Here is a 19,964-nt window from a genome sequence, read left to right as displayed (position 1 = left end):
AGAAATCCCCAAAACCAACAACAAAAAAAATAAACCTGCAGAAGTGTACATGAGCTTTAGTTCTTCCTTCTCTCAACTTTTGACAATACCTGGAAGCTGCTCTTATGATTTCAGCAGGAATGGACTTACTAAGGGCCAGTAGGTTTTAGTGTCAGGAAACAATGAAAGGTTACAGCTTCAAAAACCTAACATACTTCACTAGTTTTTTGTTTTTTTGTTTTTTTTTTTTTAAATTATTTTTACTCCAAGGCCTGAAAGAACAGAAACTATTCCAAAGCACAGGCAGCAATAGATTTTTTCCTTTTATAGTCTTGTATTCAAGTAAGTGCATATTTTTAAAGTAGTAGTTCCAACCTGTTCTGTAACTTCTACCCGGTGAGTCAGCCTTCAGACACACACCCAAGTCGGTTTGGGAATAAAAATTAGATCTAGTAGACTCACTAGGAATGGCTAAACTTTTAATTTTAAAAGGAAGGCTACAAGAAGATATTCTGACAGGCTTGAAAATTAATTTGTTTAGAATTGAGACTTTTTTGTAGAATGGTATGTTATAACTGATGCAATTCACTCCACTCCCCTTACACTGATCATCCTGCTTCTGAAAAGGAAGAGATTTCTTAGACCAAAGCAACTTACCGTCTTCATCCACTGTAAGGTCCACTACTTCAGCTGCATTCTGTCTCAGTGGCTGTATGACTGTGGAAATCCTACTGCGGTTCCGCTGTTCCTGAGGTCGTGCAGCATGAGAACTAGAGCTTTGTCCCCAGTGTGATCTTGTGTGGCCAAGTGTTGAACGAGACCTTAAAAAAGGCAACACCTTAAGTATTGACCTAAATTTTGACATTATTACATTTTTCTCCTCACTGTTTGAGAAGCTATTTGAAGTATTTTTTTTAATTATTATGAGCATTTTGGTATGTTGAAATACCCCACTACTCTGCATTCACTAGATGTGTACCTACAAACATTACTGCAGCCTTTATCAAATAACAGAACAGCAAATACCCAACAGAGTTTAAAGGTCTTTAAACCATGTTCCTATGAAATACATACAGGTAACTTATAAAAAATTCACTGTGAAACCATCAACCACAGTCAGGCAGCACTTATGTCAGATGTGTTTTAACTTTGTTAATAGTAAATGAAGAGTCTGCACATCCTATATTATTACTATGCAGTCTGAAACAGCTGACATATGAATGATGACAGAGCCGTAAAGACAATAAAAATTTGTAAACATTAAGTTATTTTGCATGTTAACTTGTAATAGAATATTTTCAGAAGATAACTTCTATACTTTAATTTAAATTTCAAAAATGTCCTAAAAGTGCAAAATCTCTGGACTTTTCTCTCTTGAATGTTTCCCTTCCCCTCCTCTAAGAACGAATACAGCTTTGTGTAACACTTAAATGAAATGTTCCTTGAGGAGAGGAAATCATAAGCCTGTAACCATACCTAAGGAAAGAGATGGTTTTATCTCTGTAATATAACACTTAACACCCATTCTATTCAATTTAGCCATACAAACTCAAACACTCAGATCAACAATGCTTTAGAGTTTAAGGTAAGAGAATACTGTCTTTAATTACGGGAAGAATATTTTTACAGTATTGTATTTACCAGTTCGCTCTCAAAAACCTCTGACTCTCCAGTATTTACATAAATCAGGTGGCTCTTATTTTCCGATTTGCAAAAACAATGTACTCAGACTTCAGAAATTCAGAAGAGGAAAATGTGAAGAAAAGGGAATGACTTCACTAAAAATAAACAAAACCCACTGCACAAATCACCACGGAGCTCAGTCTACATTTCTGTTCTGCCTGTACTCCCTTCACCCCTCTGTGTGTAACTCGCTAACAAAGATCAGTATATTTTCCTGTAGTGCAAAAAAACATGCTTGCTGCAGTCTTCTCAACTGACTTACACTTCAATTCCACTTCAGCAGTCACTGTAATTTAAAGATCAAGTTGTTTCCAAAAGGTACTGTTTCTTTCAAGTTTGGATTTACACAATGTCCAAATTGATTTGTCTGTGCTTTCTGTGTGTCCTACTAACACTCCAGCATTAAATTTACCTCCCAAGCTCCTTTAAAAACTTTACTATTACTCTCTGGTGACCCAAGGTGCACTCTGGTAATATGGAGAGGTTAAGGTCTCACCTCCTACTTCATCTTCCCCTTCCCTTCAGTTAACTAAGAGTTAAGGTTCATGGAAGGACCTCGGGTTTGGTAGTAAAGGAGAGATTAGCTGCGGGAGGGTACTCAGGATTGCCAGAGTTTACTTCCCTTACAGGAAATCCAGCTTCATAACAAAACCAGTACAGTACTTACTACATCCATATTTTTTGTTTATCAATGCAAGCATAAATTGAACATTAAGAAATTTCTTTGGATTTCTTCTTGCACAAAAGAACAAGCAGACAACATGACAAAGCATCAAACCAGAGACAGAGAAATAAGGCCTACCATACAACCATACAGTGAGCTAACAATCTTCAAGAGTTTTACAATCAGGTATGATTTCAAGCAAAGATGGAGATAGAAACAAAGGACTACTGAATTGAAGCAGGCAAAGTTAGAGGTCTGGGTCTTTATTTCCTTGTTATGATTAAATAGGACATTATTCTGAATGACTAATGAATGTGTTAGCTATATGGTGCTGTGTATATTCAGTCTGTGGCTGAGTCCACGTAATTTCAAAATTACTAGGTTAGTCCACCTCTGAAGTATGTATGACCAAATTGTTTAGTCCCTTTAATGCTAAGATGACTCTCAACCAGATCTTAATAGATTTTTCTTAATCAGAAAAGGACAGTCAATGAAGGCTTCATAGCATTTCAGTAGATACTATCTAATTCTCCTAGCTATGATTCCAGCTGCTACACTGCTGCTTGAGACTGCAGTTTATTTTGCATCAAAGATTTACTTTCTCTATGCTTTGAAAACAGCCCTATCTTGACGAAGAGGGGAGGAGGGAATAATCATCAGTACGTAACAATTTCTTGATGGAATATGGCACACTGGGCAAAATGAAGGACGTGGAAGAAGAAACTAGCACATGGATTTCTGTATGGAATTTTCTCAAACCTGAGACTGTGTGCAACATCAGAAAAAGTGACAAACTTCTATATGCAGGCGACCAAGTGAGGATTCAACATGCCACCAACAGCATCTCACCAGCAACCACTCAGAAAACAAGAGCATTAGGATCTTGATTTCACAAAGCAAGTAAAAATTAGACAATTAACCAGCTCCGGTAATGAAAGAACCAACAAAGGGATGTAATCACAAAGTTTTAGGGTAATTTCTTAGTTTAAATTATCAGTAATTTTTGGGTCTGCAATTCTCAGTTGTGGGATAAATTCAAAGAAACTGCAATTAACAATTCCCACTAAAAGTGTTTTTCTAGAGACAAATGATTTTCACTGGGTTTAGTACGTTTCAGAATAGTTTCTTCAGGAGTGAATGAAAGTAAGGAAGTGGTTTTCACAAGTGCTCTCCTCCTTACTTCTAGAAGTGGACAATTTACACTGATGCTACTGATAAAGTATACTATGTGTGGTCTAGTATCAAGCACTATGTATTCACTGTTGAGCAATGGTGTCCCATTACTGGCTTTTCCAGAGTCCACTGCCAGTTTTATCAGATCTTACTTTTAGGAAAATAGTAATCATCAGAGTAGGATTTCACTAACAGAATGGAGGAGGATGACATGAAATAAATACGGTGATGGAGGGCGAGGGAAAAGAGAGCTCTTAAAACCCATACAATATTACACTTAAGACAAGAGACAGCAAAGCTTAAAAGAGAGCACAAAATTGTAGTATTTGCTGTCTTGACAAGCAAGGCAGGACCTGTAAAGTTACACAAAAAGTCTGGTTGAAGGCACTGCAGAAAGAAACCCTTTCTGTCACACAGCTCTAGCTTTCTGAAGTTTTTACTTTATCTTTTCCCTATTCAGCACTACTACCTTTTTCTTTGAGAGGATTTTCCTTCTTGGAATGTTCTATTTCTATGTTCTTTATCTATCCTGCTCACAACACATGGACAATAGTGAAAGATAATCTCACATCCACTAACATGCTCCTGGTTCTACATCACAACAGATGCTTTGCCTCAACCTTTTCAAGACACAATTATTTTTTTTTGTCTCTAGCTTTTCCAAGTATAAGCACAAAGTTTGAGTTTCTAAGGGATCCAGGTGTGCTGTCTGGAGAATGTGGGTTTCCTTCTTTCTTCCAGTAGTTTTCTCTCCTGTGCTGGGTTTGTGTGGCAGGGTTTTTGGGGGGGGGTGTGGGAGGGTATGTGGGTGCTACAGCGGTGGCCCCTGTGAGAAGCCTCTCAAAAGCTCCCCGAGCTCCAAGTCGGACCTGCCTCCAGACAAGGCCGAGCCCATCAGCGATGGTGGCCGTGTCTCTGCAATAACATATTTAAGAAGGGAAACCTGAGAGGGGATTGGGGACTTTGAGGATGACTTGTGAGAAGGACACCTGTGTGAACACCAAGGTCAGTGGAAGGAAGGAGGAGGAAGGGGGGAGGTGTGCCGGAGCAGAGACACCCCCCTCCCTGTACCCCATGGTGAGATGACAGGGCACCCTCCTGCCACCCCTGGAGGTCACCAGGGCAGCAGAGATTGACCTGCGGCCTGTGGAGGACCCCAGGGACTCTGTGGGAAGAAGCCCCCGCTGCTGCAGTTGGGTGCTGGGAGGACTGCCAACACGTGGAGGGGACCCACGCCAGAGCATCTCAAGAAGAATTCATGCCGTGGAGAGGACTCACGGCAGAGAGAGTTTGTGGAGGAGTCTCCCGTGAGAGGGACACCACATGGAGCAGGGGGAAGAGTGCAGGAGAGTGCTTCTCCCCTCCTTGGAGGAAGGAGCAGCACACTGACTGCATCCCCCATCCCCTGCCCCCATGTAGATATTGGGAACAAAACCGAGCCCAGGAAGAAGGGAGGGGTGGGGGGAGGTGTTTTTAAGATATGATGGCGCTTCTCACTGTCCCATTCTGACTGTTAAGTGTAGTTGTTAGTGTTTGGAATTAACGTGATGTCCTTCCTTCCTTCCTTCCTTCCCCTAACAAGCCTGTCTTTTGCCTGTGACCATAATGGGGGAGCGACCCCTCCCCATACTTATCTCCATTCCTGAGCTTTTTGATTGGTTTTTTTCTCCTTCCCAGCGCGTGAAGGAGTGAGTGAATGGCTGCGTGGTGCTCAGTTGCCCTCTGGGCTCAAACCATGACATCTCTCTCAAAAAAACTGGTTATGACTGAAAGAAGAATTCAGGAAGAGACAATCACTTCATGAATTTTCTTTCCTTCTTTCTGATCTTTAGTAGTAAAATGCCCTGTAAGCTTGTATGCCCACTCAACCATCAGCTGACCTTCAGATATTAGCAAGTTCATTCATACAAAAACCCCTCTGTATTCAAGTGTCTCAATTCCTTTCAAAGTACGTTTCACCTGTAAATTGCACATAAATTAAAATATTTCTATTATCTATACATGGCCACTTGTTTAAAAGCATTTTTATAAAAAAATAATGCTTTTTATCTTCCATTTAGGAAAGCTGAGAAACCAGCTTTAACATGCATAAATATCCCAACCATAGATTCTTACCACAGCTAAAATTTAGAGCCTACTATTACATTCATCTCTTATTTACTAAGGTCAAGATTAACACTTCAGAATTTTAAGTTTTTTGAAGTTTTCTGAAACTGTCAGGTGTAAAGTTGCAACTTCCCTGCAGAATGCTTTGTATAAAGACAAATGTCAAAGTGACAGCCTCCAGAATTTAAGTAAACTTAACCAAATCTACAATCTTTTTCACTACTATTAATTTGCATTCTGTAAGTCCCTCTATTACTATGGCGATATACACTGCTATTCAACTAATAATTGAATTTTGAAAAAAATACAAGTGTTAGTTCTATTCAATGTATATAACAAGCATTAAAAAGCTTCGCCTCAGATTTCACAGAAAAAAGCTAGCAGTACTATGAAGTGTCAAAAGAGGCATCTTCATTTTTGCATTTGTGATTTGACCTTTTTTCTTTTTTACTTCCATCCAAAAATACACTTTTGCCTTTAAAAAAAAATACAGTAACCTCTCTCATCTATACACAAGTTATAAAGAATAAAAGTAAACCTTTATTTCACTCTGAACAGTATTCTGAGTTTGGTAAACAACCTTCGTAATGTTCACTTTGCTTACAGTACTGATATTTATAATTTTATACTGAACTATCATTTAGATGTCCCAGAGCTGCCTTTGTTCCTTACATTGTGGCTCGCAAAACCACTACACTTGAAACACAGGAAAACCTGCATAGGAAATACTCTATATTCAAAGCACAAAAGACATTTCAGGCTCAAGATATGAATCTACAACTCTTCCTCCTCATAGCAAACTTCCTGGACTTGTTTCCTTCCTGTATTTTTTTTTTAAACATAGAATCATGACTTTTTCCAATACAAAATGAAACTCAATTATTTCTTTAATTGTCTCAAAAAGTTTTCAGCTGAACATTTTCAGTGATGTCTCTTCTCAACAGTTGAAAGCAAGTACAGTAAAAAGGTAAAGAGCAAAACTTAATTGGACCATTCTGTTATGATCTTAAAAAAGATAAATCGTCAAATGCCTTTGAGAAATCTGCATGTTAGAAGGTCTGACAAACCAAACAGGCCAAAAATTTAAATTCACCAGAAATTCACCAGAAAGTGCCCTTGTATCAATCTCCTCACTTAAGTCACCAGTAAAGACAATACTGACACAAATAAAAATGAGGGGGCGGGGTGTGTGTGTGCTGTAGCACTGCAGAAAAGGAAGAAAGAAGTAATCTTTTCAAGTCTTCTATGGCCACTACACAACACGTTTCTTACTGATGCTAGGAAGAGAGAAAGCTGTTTATTTTTTAAAAGCATCTTATCTGTCTTTAATCAGGTTTGAATTAATGTTCTATAAACACAATCACTTTCATCTAGCCCATTTTTTTACCCTTTAAGCTTTACATGCAAGTTGTAAGAGACTAAAGCATTAACTTGATCTAGCTCAAGTCTTTTCAAGCATACATGTTGTTTCATAAATTTTAACAACTCTTCTCAACAAATATAATCATGTGGAGAAATCAACTATTCCTAGAAATATATTTCTAATCACCTCAAGACAGAGCATCTGTTGATTCTGCAGCTTTTGTTTTCTTTTAAACAGAAGGAAATATAAAGAAACATATTGTTGAAGAAATGAATTTTTTAAATGTTGATTTCTCTCATATCTCCGCGCTTCCCCTTTGCTATGGATTTGGCTGCCTATTCTTACAAGTATGATATCCTTTGTGTGTCAGAGTTTAACAAAAAATTTAGTTAGTTCCAAGTGTTCATGAAATCTACATTATACATGCATTTGTCTTAAAAATAAAATTGGCTTGTTCAATGTGATATTTATTCCAATAATAGTGATTTTTGCAGGAAAACTTGTCTGTTATTCTAAATTTAAAATTGCCTTAGTGAAAGCACTATCTGACAACAAACACATGGGATGTTTTCATAATTTACTGCCTGTTGTTCCTTTGTCATTATTTTACAAAGAAATGGATAGTTATTCTTCATACTCTACAGTTTTGTCATGTTCACAAGTATGAAAACATACATAACAGGCAGGCATCTCCAACAGTCCTATGCACAAGACAACTTCAAATTTTCTTCTTCAAAGAACTCCACTTCAAGAGATTCTGCAAAATCTGAGAAATATGGAACAAAACTTCCAGAGAGGCATGAAGAACAGGAAAGCATATACAGTAGCAGCTTCAAAAAAGCAGGATGCTTTCCTGAAAAATACTCAGCTAATCCCTAGAGAGTCAACTCAGCCTAACCTAGCTCTCTCTAGCATCTCACTGTACAGCTTTGCTTCCCCAAAACTCTGCCCATCAGTCACACTAACTACAACCACCTCAACAATTCCAGATTAGTTGAATGGACAAGCTTTGGCAAAGGTGTGGTTTGGGTTTTTTGGTTGGTTTGTTTGTTTGGGGTTCTGGTTTTGTGGGGTTTTTTTGTTGTTTGGGATTTTGTTTGGTTGGTTGTTTGGGGTTTTTTTAAACAAAAATGTATACTATGCATCCTGGTTAGAATTTCTATGACATCACCTTACGCGCTTTTAATGATACAGAACCTTGTGACAGACTCAGAGTCAAGCAAAATCATGTTAATACAGAGAGATGCAAGTCTCACCTGTAGCTTTCTCCAACTGTGACAATCTCCACTTCACTATCTGTTGAGGTAACATTTATTTCTTCATTAGCAGTGACCTGGGGAGTGGAGGATGCTTCAATAACCACAACATCTTCATCAATACTTCCTGATGAGGAAAAAGGAAGAACAAAGTTCGTATACTTCATCCATCTAGGGAGCTATAAGAGACTTTTTTTCTCCTAGACTTAAAATACATGCAGGTAGAGAATTTCATGGTATTATGTCAAACTTCAGGTGCAACTGTCAAATACATAATCTAATTATTAAAGCTGGCAACTCTGCTGTAAATATTGAAGTAAAAAAAGGAAGGAGACAGAAGATGGGGGGGAGTTAGATATGCAAGCTTACATTCTACTGTGTATTGGAAGCAATTATGGTGAATTTTAGCTGTTGTAACACCAACGAAATTCAGTCTTTTAGTATAAAAACAAAATAAACTTTCAAACTAGCAAAGCAGTGGTGGTTTGTTATCATTAACACCTTTTTTTCAAATAATACATTAAAGCTATTAAAGTCTCAAGGCTAAACAGTGGCAACAGGAGAAAAATGATGCACCAACTAATATATATTATCCATTTCTACAACAAAATGAAGACCACAAATCCATCGGTGTTTATAAATGTCTTTACCTCTACACTTTCAGTGGTACTCACAGTCATAGACTAGACAGAGGAAATTAAAATAAAACTATCAATGGTAAAAAAACAAGAACCAACCCCCCCCCAAATCAATTTAGAGTCAAGTTTTGATATGAAACTATTTCCACTTGAAGAATGATTAAAGTTCCAGCTTAATGCCCAGACAAATGGAAACACTTCTCTACAGCTGTAGGACTGACGGAAACAAGTTTGAGTTTGAGCTATCTAGAACACTTAAAATTGAGCTATGGATTCACTGTAGTAATACCACTGAGCACAAAAGAATTTACTAAATAAACAAGCTAGATAGCTTAGAAATAGCAAACTACCATTTTCAGATTTGCAAATTTCTTCCAGAAAAGTTCCTGAAGAATGTGGTCTCATTCAAGTCAATACTTTGATCCTGTATGGATTGACTGTTCTCAGCTGCTCTACTGAATGACAAGGCAGGGCAGATTATTTTCCCCCACCCCAAGTATCAACATTTTTATATTTTGAAAAAAAAAGTTGCATTACTTATTTTCCAATGGCCTGTGTTTGGTTTTGGTCATACTTATGCCAGAGAGACTAGTGCCTCAAGATGGAAAGAGTGATGCTTCCAGATACTGGTATTTGCCAAATTCTCAGGATTGGAATTAATGCGACAAAATTAATTCTCAGAACTTGCACAAAAATTTTGGGAAAACCTGAAAATGTGTCTAAAAAACAAAGTTACATTCTAAAATTGAAAATACAGAGAGGCCAGTTACTCAAAGTGAAAGAAAGGCAGCTAAAGTCAATGACATTCAGTAGAATGTAAATGTCATGCTTCTGACATCTTGCAAATCATGGGCAAATAAGCAACAGCTTCCTGACACAAAACTATCTTAGCTGCTTCTCAGACAAAACCATAGCCAAGCAGCCGGTCAAAAGTCAGTCAGGAAAAAAACCCAACTATTTTTCCTCTGTGCTTCTAAACATGCACTTTCATGAATTACAGTCAGTTTGAGAGCACTCCTGGGGGTCCACATGTCCTCAGGATCAATATTTATTGGAATTTATAACAGGTGCAAAAGCAGGAAGATTTAAGCTTAAGTATGATCTCACTACTTCTGAAAATAAACAGCACCTCCTTGAGGACAAAATCAGATACCATGTAATTCCAGTGTGCCTCTCTACCAAAATTCTGCCACAAGCTTATCTCATGAAAACTAAAGGGAATTCTCAGCTGAATATCTACACAATTCAGATACTCACTTTTGTCGTGGTTCGAGAGTTCATTTTACTTAATACTTTTTTAAAGCAAATCTTTAGTCAAGAAGGGATTTTACAGACTACACGAGTCAGACTGTAGAAACCATCAGGACTGCTACTTGATGAACAGGTTTTATGACTTCCAAAATAATAATGAAAATCTTTAGGAAAATAGTCAAAGCTGCTATAATTAGGATATAGAGTAGACATAGTTCAACCGTATGCTATTTCCTACTGCTTATGCTTTCTACTAGCATCCTCCCAAGACAAAAGCACAAACTGATTGGGTTTTTATTCCATGTAGTGCATCCTACATAAGGAGCCAGTAATACACACTTTCTTCAAAATGAAGCAGAAAAACAACTCCTCTAAACTATGTAAATATTTGCAAGGCATTTAGTAAGATTATATTGTTAGGTAAAAAAATTATGAATTAAGTTATGATCGTACACAACTTTTAAATAAAAAAAGCTTTCAGGTAAGTACTATTAGAGGCATACCAAGGGGAAAAGTATAAGTATGTGAACTTTGCTTATTTTAAGAACATTGGAGTAATTTGGAGAACAGTATATACAAATTAGACAATTGACCAATACAAACTGGTTTCATTACATTTATCTGAACAATAAAAAGTCATCTGAAAAACAAAACTTCAGTAACATAAGCAACACTGAAGTAATGTTCATAATCCTCATCGAGTAGCTCTTCCGTAGTCAGACACTAGCCGTAGAGCTGGCAGTACTAAGTGATATGAAAACTTGATCTTTCATTGTCAACAGGATTTACTGTTTCTTCTTTGCCTCTCCTCATACATTACTACAAGAAAGAGAACATAGTTTTTGAAACATCACAAACAAAACCACAACAGTTTATTCTGATTTAGACAGGCTCCTACACAGCAGAGCAAAGGATAGTGTTAAAACAAAGAAATGTCTCTGAAATAATCTGTCAAAATGAGGTCTCAGAGGACAGCCTCTTGACAGGCTGACAGGAATACCCGGTGCCTGCAGCACATGAACAGCAACACAGCTATCAAGGAAAGCCCCCTGAAACTTCAGCACACCCATATATAAGGGATTTATCCTAGCATTAGAGAATTTATAAGGGAATTAAGAATTAGAACTGTACTGATACTAATGAACTAGTGAAATTTAAGATGTCTTTTTGAATGTTCTGCAGTACCAAAGCTTGAGGAAAAAAAAGTTCACTGCCAAATGCACTTAAAATTCAAGTCTACTGGTTTGAACTACTCCAAGCCTAATCCTAGCAAAGCCATGATATTTGCAGTTCCACATAATGCAACTTTGCAGGTTAAGTTAGCATCTGAAGGTGAATTTTATTGGTATGTCAGAGTAGTTCAAGATGGTTGACTTGAACTTTAAGAGTGCATAACCCTGAGGCAGAAGGAAACTTTCTTTAGTGAGATGACCAATGTGCTGAAATAAAACAAATTAATTTTCAGAGGTTTTGCTATATTGTTTCTAAAAATATTTGCTCAAGAGAATTTTGAGGCACTTGCATGCCTGAAAGATTTACCACATATGTAACTCTTAGGAGTCATCTGGTGAATCCAAGGCTACATGTAAGCAGTAAGCAGCTGAACATATTTTTAAGGTGTCTGCATGGGAATATACTTGGTATAGATGCACACCTGTAAAGTAAATTTCCTAGCAAGGGCATAAAACCAACAGAATTTGTTATTTCAGTAAATACCAGTTCTAACCTACACACAATTCACAAAACATACCAACAGCCAAGGAAAAAAAACCCCACAACAAAAGGAACAGAAATCCAAATCCAGAAACACACCAGATAACAAAATACTTGCACATCTTTCTCAGTATTACTTTTCACCCTGTGGTCCACTACACAGGATGTTTTATATAGTCCACCATGACAAGGTATACTTCATTTATTTGCTTTTATGCACATACCAGTCACTGACCAGTCATCTGTCTGGAATGAACTTCTAGTAAATTTGATCTTTCTTAAAGTATAAATATGAATACCTTACTCATCAATGTATCATCTAAATGATTGACCCTGTAAAAGAACAGCTAAATCTGTATAATGAGCGTGTTACTATACTAATCCTATACTCCTTGAAGGCAATCTCCCTTCAAGGAGAAGAGTCACTGGACTGTTGGCAGCAAAATAGTTATGCAGATCTGAGAGGTATTTTGTACTTCTTTCAGGATAATACCTACGGCTGTAAAAACAAACAGAAAATAATTCTCCTGCAGGTATACGCTACTTCTCTCTGTCATCTCCTGAATAACAAAACGCAGCAAGCAAATTATACTGTAGTTGTTTGTGACTAAATTAGCCTTTGGGCTACCACTGAAAGACTCATTCTACATTTTAAACGAGCTGGTTAAAACCAAAACTTTTCTGAAAATTACAGCAAGAATTTTATTAGTTTCCACTGAATTTTGTTTGGTTTTTTTTTTTTTTTTTTCCCTACTCACATTCATGAATAGTATTTTATAGAGCATGCAAAACACCAAATTTTTGTATGCAAGTTTTGCATATCCCAACAATTCAGACCCATCAACAACAGTTAGTAATTAGGCTTTGTACATGACTAAGAACCAGTAATAATCAGTAACTTCTGTACAGCTTTTCCCCTCTCTTTTAAAAGCCTGTTTTATGATAGAAACCTAGTGCTCAGCCAACCTAGAGGAAGGGATGAACTACACTGCCTTGAATTCAAATTTGAACATCCCTCAAAAAACAAAACACTTCCTCCTCTAGGCCCTACATCACAAAGACAGTAAATCTGTCACATTAAAGGACTTTATTAAGCAGAATATAACTTTAAAAATAATATAATATTGCATAGTCCAATATTTAGATCAGTAAATGAGGATATCTTTTCCCCCAAAAGTTGTAAGATTATTTCAGAACTGTAACTGCTAGGTGCCATTGATAGACCACATGCTGTTCTGGGAAGCAAGTTTTACAATCAAATAGTTTAATAATCCAGAAGTTATAAGCAAGAAACTAAGCTTTGCTCAGTATAATGTGTATAATATATATACAACTATACTGTGTGTATAATATACATAATTATACTATTACTTAACTCTAAAAGATCATGGCATAACTCAATCCTCATCAACACAAGTACCCCACCAAATATACAAAAAACACTGGTATAACATCCAAACGTATGTTTGGCTGCTCGCTGTCCTTCCTGAAGGGTATTTGATATCTATTTTTGCAATGAACATGGGGTTTAACTAGTTTAAACATGTAAGAATAGTGAAGGAGTTTTACAATACACAATTTCAAACGAGACAGTCTGACTAAGCCATAAGAAAAAACAGAAGAGATTTACAATAAGCTGTCAAGTTCCAGTGACAGAGGTGACTTATTTTGAGTTCCAAGCTTTCATTTGGAGGCCCACATTCTCTCTGCCAGCTGCAGCAGGCAAAACTATGCGGTCAGAGTAGAAAATCCAGGCTACAATCTTTAACTGAAACCTCTCACGCCACCCAGCATCCACAAGAATGTTACAGATGTCAGAGAGCACTTTCTTGTCTATTCATTGCTCATGGACAGCTGTCAGTAAGCGTGTCTAATCCCTTCTTGAACTTGCTGGTATTATGTGCCTCTACAGCACCTTGTGCTGTTGAGTTAAAGATAATTACCTGGATAGTAATTCAGCTTGAAATGGATAAAATAATAATATCCTACTAGTAGTTAATGACTACTCCCTTCTTCAACTTTCACACTTCCTGAACTAGGTGTGAGCAGTAGCCCCTGCTTCTGACTCCTGGCCATACAGCTAGCATAACTAATGCCATTTTTTGAGGCAAGCAGCCATTCTCTGTGACTGAGTGGGTCACGTATTCATTCCCTTTCCCCTCTCAGGCTCTGAAGGTCCTGTGAACAAGAAGACAAACAAAACAGATTTCTTCTTCCCCTCCCTATCAGCCTCAAGGTTGCTGGGCACCAGGACAGTTACTCCCTTCCTTGCCAGCCTTGAAGGTCCCAGGCACCCGGCCAACCAGGTGTTGTTGATGACCCCAGAACAGAACAGGGAAGCATAACAGCACACAGAGCACTGTCTATAAAATCAAGCAGGTACAAGTCCTAAGTGGGAACCTGGACCAGAACTGCTACTGGACAGTGAGAACTGTGACCCTCCAGTGGCCAGGGACACCCCCACCATCGTCAGCTTCCTCCAAGGACTGAGTGACTCATACTCTTCTATATGATTTTCGAGTCTAGCTTATGATTGTTATACTGATATCGCAAACCACATATTAAGATTTGACCTGATCCACAGAGGGTCCAGGTGATTAGAAATTATAAGTAAAGTTGTATGATAAATTCTGTATTATGCTACTTAGAGATTGTACTATATTGATTCTGCTTGTAGAAATCCTGTGCCATTCTAGTCATAAGTTCTTTGCTACACTAATCATAATAACCTGCGAAGAAAATAAAGCTTTAATTCTAACTACGATTTTCTGCCACAGATTCATAAAAGGACATGCCTGTCTCCTTAGTGTTGGGTGACACTAGGTTACCCGACAGTTTTTCTGTATCCAAAACTTACTTGGAATATACTTTCCAACAGCTGTGTATGGTGGGAGACATTTTCAAAACCAAATTGCTTAAGAGTCTGCACCCTGATGAAAAAGACTGTCAACTACCAGAATTTAGGGGATCTTGTCCAACTGTGAGTCATGCTAATACAGGCTAATCCAAAACTCTAATGACTGTTCTCAACCAAGCACATAAATCTTGGTCTTATCAGCAACGCCACAGCAAGCCAATTCTAGAAGTAGCATCTTTTCAGCACAGAAAGCTGCAGCAGCTACAGAGAAGTGCTGAAGTGCATTCCATGCTAACTTTTATTACTGTAGCTATTTAAAGCTCCAATTCACAGCAGATAGATATGGCAACAATGGTTAATGCTGACTGCTCACAAAGCCAGGTGCTTTTTCCTCACCACTTCCCAGTTCTTCCCTAACCCCTCTCCACTAAGAGGCACAGTAGAAAGGATATGTATTCACTTCCTTGTCCAGTAATGCTATTGAGAGAAAAGCTCTGAATTATGAGCTGCACCAGTTAGTGTGAGAAAAGGAGCACATGCTGTAGTTTTAGAAGGGATTAAGTAACTGAAAAATAATCAACTCTAACAACAGGCGGGTTATTTCCACTTAATGCATGTTTATCTTGAACCTGTTAAAATAATCTGAACGTGAAGTGGTATATGTTTAACATTTTTACCAGTCTCTGGCTTTTAAAATGTCAGATGTCTATATTCAACATTTTTGGGAGACAGACAACAAATAGGTTAGAGGAATCAAAAGGACACTAGTGAATAAACTAAGTCTTATCATTCTAAGAAGCTCTGAACAAAAACTGGAGCAGCTTCTCATTGGCATTACATTCTAGGAAAGAGGCAAGGCCTGCCTAGCACTAGCTGCTCAAAAATGCAAAGTAGCATGTCAGACCCTGAAGGAATTTTAGTGCTATTAAGTGAACAGTTTATGACAATGCAAAATTCTACCCAGCTTTTTTTTAATAACAACACTTTCTCATTTCCAGGGGTTCAGCTTCACTGCCAAATCAGAGTATGTGAGGCTAAAAACTTGTTGCAATTTTAGCTTTTGCTAGATTTCCCTCCACAGATGGGCTGTCTCCGAATGGCTCCCCCAGCCCTTTAAATCCAAGCTGAAAATCAAATACCTGTACAAGCATATCAGAAAATATGCATTACAATATTACAGAGATCCAGTTACAGTAAAAGTTGAAATTTTGCCACCTTTGACAACTCAAAAGAGGATTATCTCTACAGGTGTGTATACCGGTCCTCCAAAGGTTAGAGAAAAGTTTCTGAGCTACCGAAACAAAACACAGAATCAAAATTTGTATTTCACAGCAAAAATGTTGCTGCTTGCAATCATTTTAACTGTAAGCCCAGTATTTCAGTTAAAACCAACTGATCAACATTCAGATTAGAATATATACCCCTGAAAGTACTTGCACCTTCAAATGTAACTATCATTAAACTACACATAGTTATTTTTACATTGTCCTTATGCTCCCAACTCTCCTCTGTCTCCTGAATAAGCTTCATCTGGACATCCCAGATTTATTGAGGACAACTGCCTTTTATGGCAAACAGTTGGCAGAACAATATAATCTACTCCTAGGTGTCAGGATTCTGTACTTGTTCAATACTCTTCCATTCCCAAAGCATAAAATTCTACCAGAACAGCTGAAGCCCTGATAGAAAAGGAGAAAAAACCCTATATAGTGTTGTTTGGGGGGGTTTTGGTAAAGGTTCTGTTAAAAAAACAAAGAAATCCCCCCCACACATCACCATTCATATGATTTTCAAAAAATAGCCAAGTTAGTTTTACTAATTCAAGAACTAACATACTAAACACTTATTTGGTTAAAAAGATCTGTTACTTTAATTTCTTGCAATAAGAAACATTTTCCAGAACAGTATAAACTAATTTAGTTTACTGGTTCTTTAAATGCACTGTATCTTTAGATGAACATCTGTGCTGGTTTTGGGTGGGGTACAGTTCATTTTCTTCAGAGTAGCTAGCATGGGGCTGTGTTTTGGATTTGTGCTGGAAACAGTGTTGATAACCCAGGGATGTGTGAGTTCCTGCTGAGCAGGGCTTACACAGCGTCAAGGCCTTTGCTGCTGCTCACACCTCCCCACCAGCGAGGAGGCTGGGGGTGCACGAGGAGCTGGGAGGGGACACAGCCGGGACAGCTGCCCCCAGCTGACCCCAGGGATGTTCCAGACCATATGGCGTCATGCTCAGCATAGAGAGCTGGGGGAAGAAGGAGGAAGGGGGGGATGTTGGGAGTGACGGCGTTTGTCTGCCCAAGTCACCGTTACGTGTGATGGAGCCCTGCTGTCCTGGAGGTGGCTGGACACCTGCCTGCCCATGGGAAGTGCCCAATGAATTCCTTGGTTTGCTCTGCTTGTGTGCATGGCTTTTGCTTTACCTGTTAAACTGTCTTTATCTCAACCCATGAGTTTTCTCACTTTAACTCTTCCGATTCTCTCCCTTCTCCCACCGCGGCTGTGGGGTGCTTCGTTGACAGCTGGGGTTAAACCACAACAACATCAACATTCAAAACAAAGAAATATTTTGTGACATATCCTTAATACAAATTGCTATTAAGTAGTCTATAAGGCTAATCACATCACACTGATGCCTGCTTATTAAAAATTCAGTTATTACCATATGTTTTTAAATTGTATTTTCTTTTCTGATTATTATTATTATTATTCTTCTCTTTTCTCAGGTCTGTCCTCTAGTCTTTCACATACATGCTGCAGGCCTCATATTCTTAGCAGAAGTTCTTTGTCCTTCAGTATATTCTGTAATTTCAGCAGATGCATACGTAACCTTCATGTGCCAATCTAGAGAGAATAAATTCTTCCCTAACATTAACAGGCTAGTGTAGCATTACTAGCAATACAACCCTTTCCTCATATAGAAACACCATCATGCTTGCTCATTATACAGAGAGGTTGCATAGCTATTTTTCCAGCTGGCCCCATTTCTGTCCCAATTAACTCAGTATCTGGAAATGCCTTATATAACAGCAGAAAGCTACAGAAAGTGTTAATCACACTTTTATCTTTCTAAAAATAGGGCACACTTATACAGGAAGCCTGCTCAACTTTCCATTTTATCTGCAATGTAAATAAAATGCTCAAAACCTTCCCATCAATACATAATTTCACTGGAAAAAAAACCCACAGTATTTACATTGCCAGAATTACTTCTCAGCTCACTGGAAGTGTTAGTCCTGAAGTACAGCCACCATAACATACATTCTTTAAAGCATACCTTATTTCAGTTACAACTGATGTCAGTATTTTAATCTAAAATTAACTGGTGCAGAGCAAATCAATTTTTCATTCACAATATGAGAATAAACGTAATTTCATAAATGAATTAAGCGTGCTTTTCAAGGAGTATAAAAATTAAGCCATTAACAATGCATTTTTTCACATAACTAGATGAAACTAACTGCAAGTTTCAGTCTCCTACCATCAAAATAACATCACACTGAATCACTGAATTATCAGAAGTTACCTGAACAGCTTGAATATTCACTGATCATTACATCAATTTTTAAGGAGATCTCTCAGCAAAAAGATTCTTTTGAAATGCCTATGGAAAGCCTCACTATAGAAATACTTGTTCTACACTTCAAGGGAAATAAAGCACAAAAGTGGTATTAATTGAATTTGTGAAAAAAGGCAGTAGGTTTTAACAGTTCAAGTAGACTAAAAAAAATTAATTGAAAATTCTATCTTTAAATACATTTATCATGGTTAGAAATAGGTGGTCACCTAAGAAGCCACAACCTACATTTTCTCATCAATGTACCATTTTCACTGTTGCAGGGTGCTCTATGGGGAAAGAGAGTTGTTAATGGTCCTACATCATTTTACAGTTACATGAAACTCCATCCTCTCTGAAAATGAGAAGAAGCTATTAACTTGGAAACAGAGTTGTTAACACAGTAGTTTCCCAAATTGGTTTTTAATATGAATGTATGCATATCCCCATACATAAATTATTTACAAATCATACCCTTCAATGTACTTGAACATGCATGTCAAATGTAACTTTTTTAGACTTAAAAAATTAATTTCTGTCCCCACAAATATGCACGAAGATAATTAAGGCTCTGCAATAATTCTTCTGTTTCAGAGTTATTTATGCAGCCCTGGCACTGCATAAGTAAGACTTCTGCATTAAATGTACTGTATTTAAACAGTACATTAAAGACCAACACACACATTATTTCCTGCTACAGTGGATAACAAGCAATAATCTAGTCTTTAGTACTCTGGTTCTGTTCAAGCATAAATCCTGCCCTAACACGGACATAATTTTTTTTTTTTTTTAAAAAACCCACACTTGTGCTTGTATTTTCAGTCATTTTTTCCTGGAGGAATGATCAGCAAAGTCTGAGATCGGTTTCACTTTCTAAAACACATTTGTCACTAGGCAAAAAACCTGGTTGCACAGATTAACACTATACTGTGTTCTATGTATCTACTTCCCCATGCTCCCTAAAAAAGCTTAAATGATAAACAGAAGGCACAACCACAACATTGTGAATATTACTGGTCCCAGTCTCAGGACTGCCTTTCACTTGGCAAATTTAAGATGAAAGGAAGTCCAAGAAAATTGGTAGTTGGCAAACAAAAGAAAAAAACCCAAACCCAACTCCCCAACCCAACACCTCAAAAATCCCACTCCAAACATTCAAGCATGCCCTCAAATACTGTGTCAATACTAGAGAAACATCTATGTAAACCATCTGGAAGATTACTGCACTGAGTTTATCTAGATAAAATATTTGGTATATATACAATACTTTGCTTTCCACAATTTCAGGCCTTACAGTTTTCTCTTATTATTGCAATACTAAAGCTACCTTCAACTGAATGCTACTTCAGGCTCTTATCACAATGAGCTTTTTTTTTTTTTTAAGTTGTCAAGCGTAGTTAATTAGGTATTAGCAGATATTTCTACATTCTGAAACCAGAAAGAATTGTTATTCCCACAATCAGTTAACAAAGCTATAATAGCTAAAATTTTAATACAATTCAGCAGCTAAAAAAAAAATAGAAAATGGAGGAACTCCACAGCATGTGACTAATCACATTCAGCAATCTTCTAGTACACTGTTTAGAAACCATTAACTTTACCTTTTACATTAAAGATTTGAGATTTGTTGTAATTTTACTGAAAGCTCTGAATGTACTTTTCCCATCAAGAATTTAAGGTGTAATGTTCATACTACTTGCACTAAGTCTATTTGTAGTATAACGT

The 19,964-nt window shown here is 37.5% G+C and overlaps 1 protein-coding gene across 12 annotated transcripts in view; it reads right to left on the bottom strand.

Annotated features, from left to right (window-relative positions):
* Window positions 1-19,964, bottom strand: part of RNF111 (ring finger protein 111) — a 62,074-nt gene that overhangs the window by 22,619 nt on the left and 19,491 nt on the right. For all 12 annotated transcript variants that reach the window (XM_074880053.1, XM_074880052.1, XM_074880055.1 and 9 more), the window contains 2 exons: window positions 8,225-8,351; window positions 637-800 (listed from right to left, as the gene is read on the bottom strand). In XM_074880053.1, coding sequence (XP_074736154.1) covers window positions 637-800; window positions 8,225-8,351 — 291 coding nt within the window. The remainder of the gene's footprint in view (window positions 1-636; window positions 801-8,224; window positions 8,352-19,964) is intronic.

The sequence above is a fragment of the Strix uralensis genome, chromosome 11 (genome assembly GCF_047716275.1).
Source record: "Strix uralensis isolate ZFMK-TIS-50842 chromosome 11, bStrUra1, whole genome shotgun sequence".
NCBI lineage: Eukaryota > Metazoa > Chordata > Aves > Strigiformes > Strigidae > Strix > Strix uralensis.
This window is presented reverse-complemented; position numbering and strand designations above follow the sequence as displayed.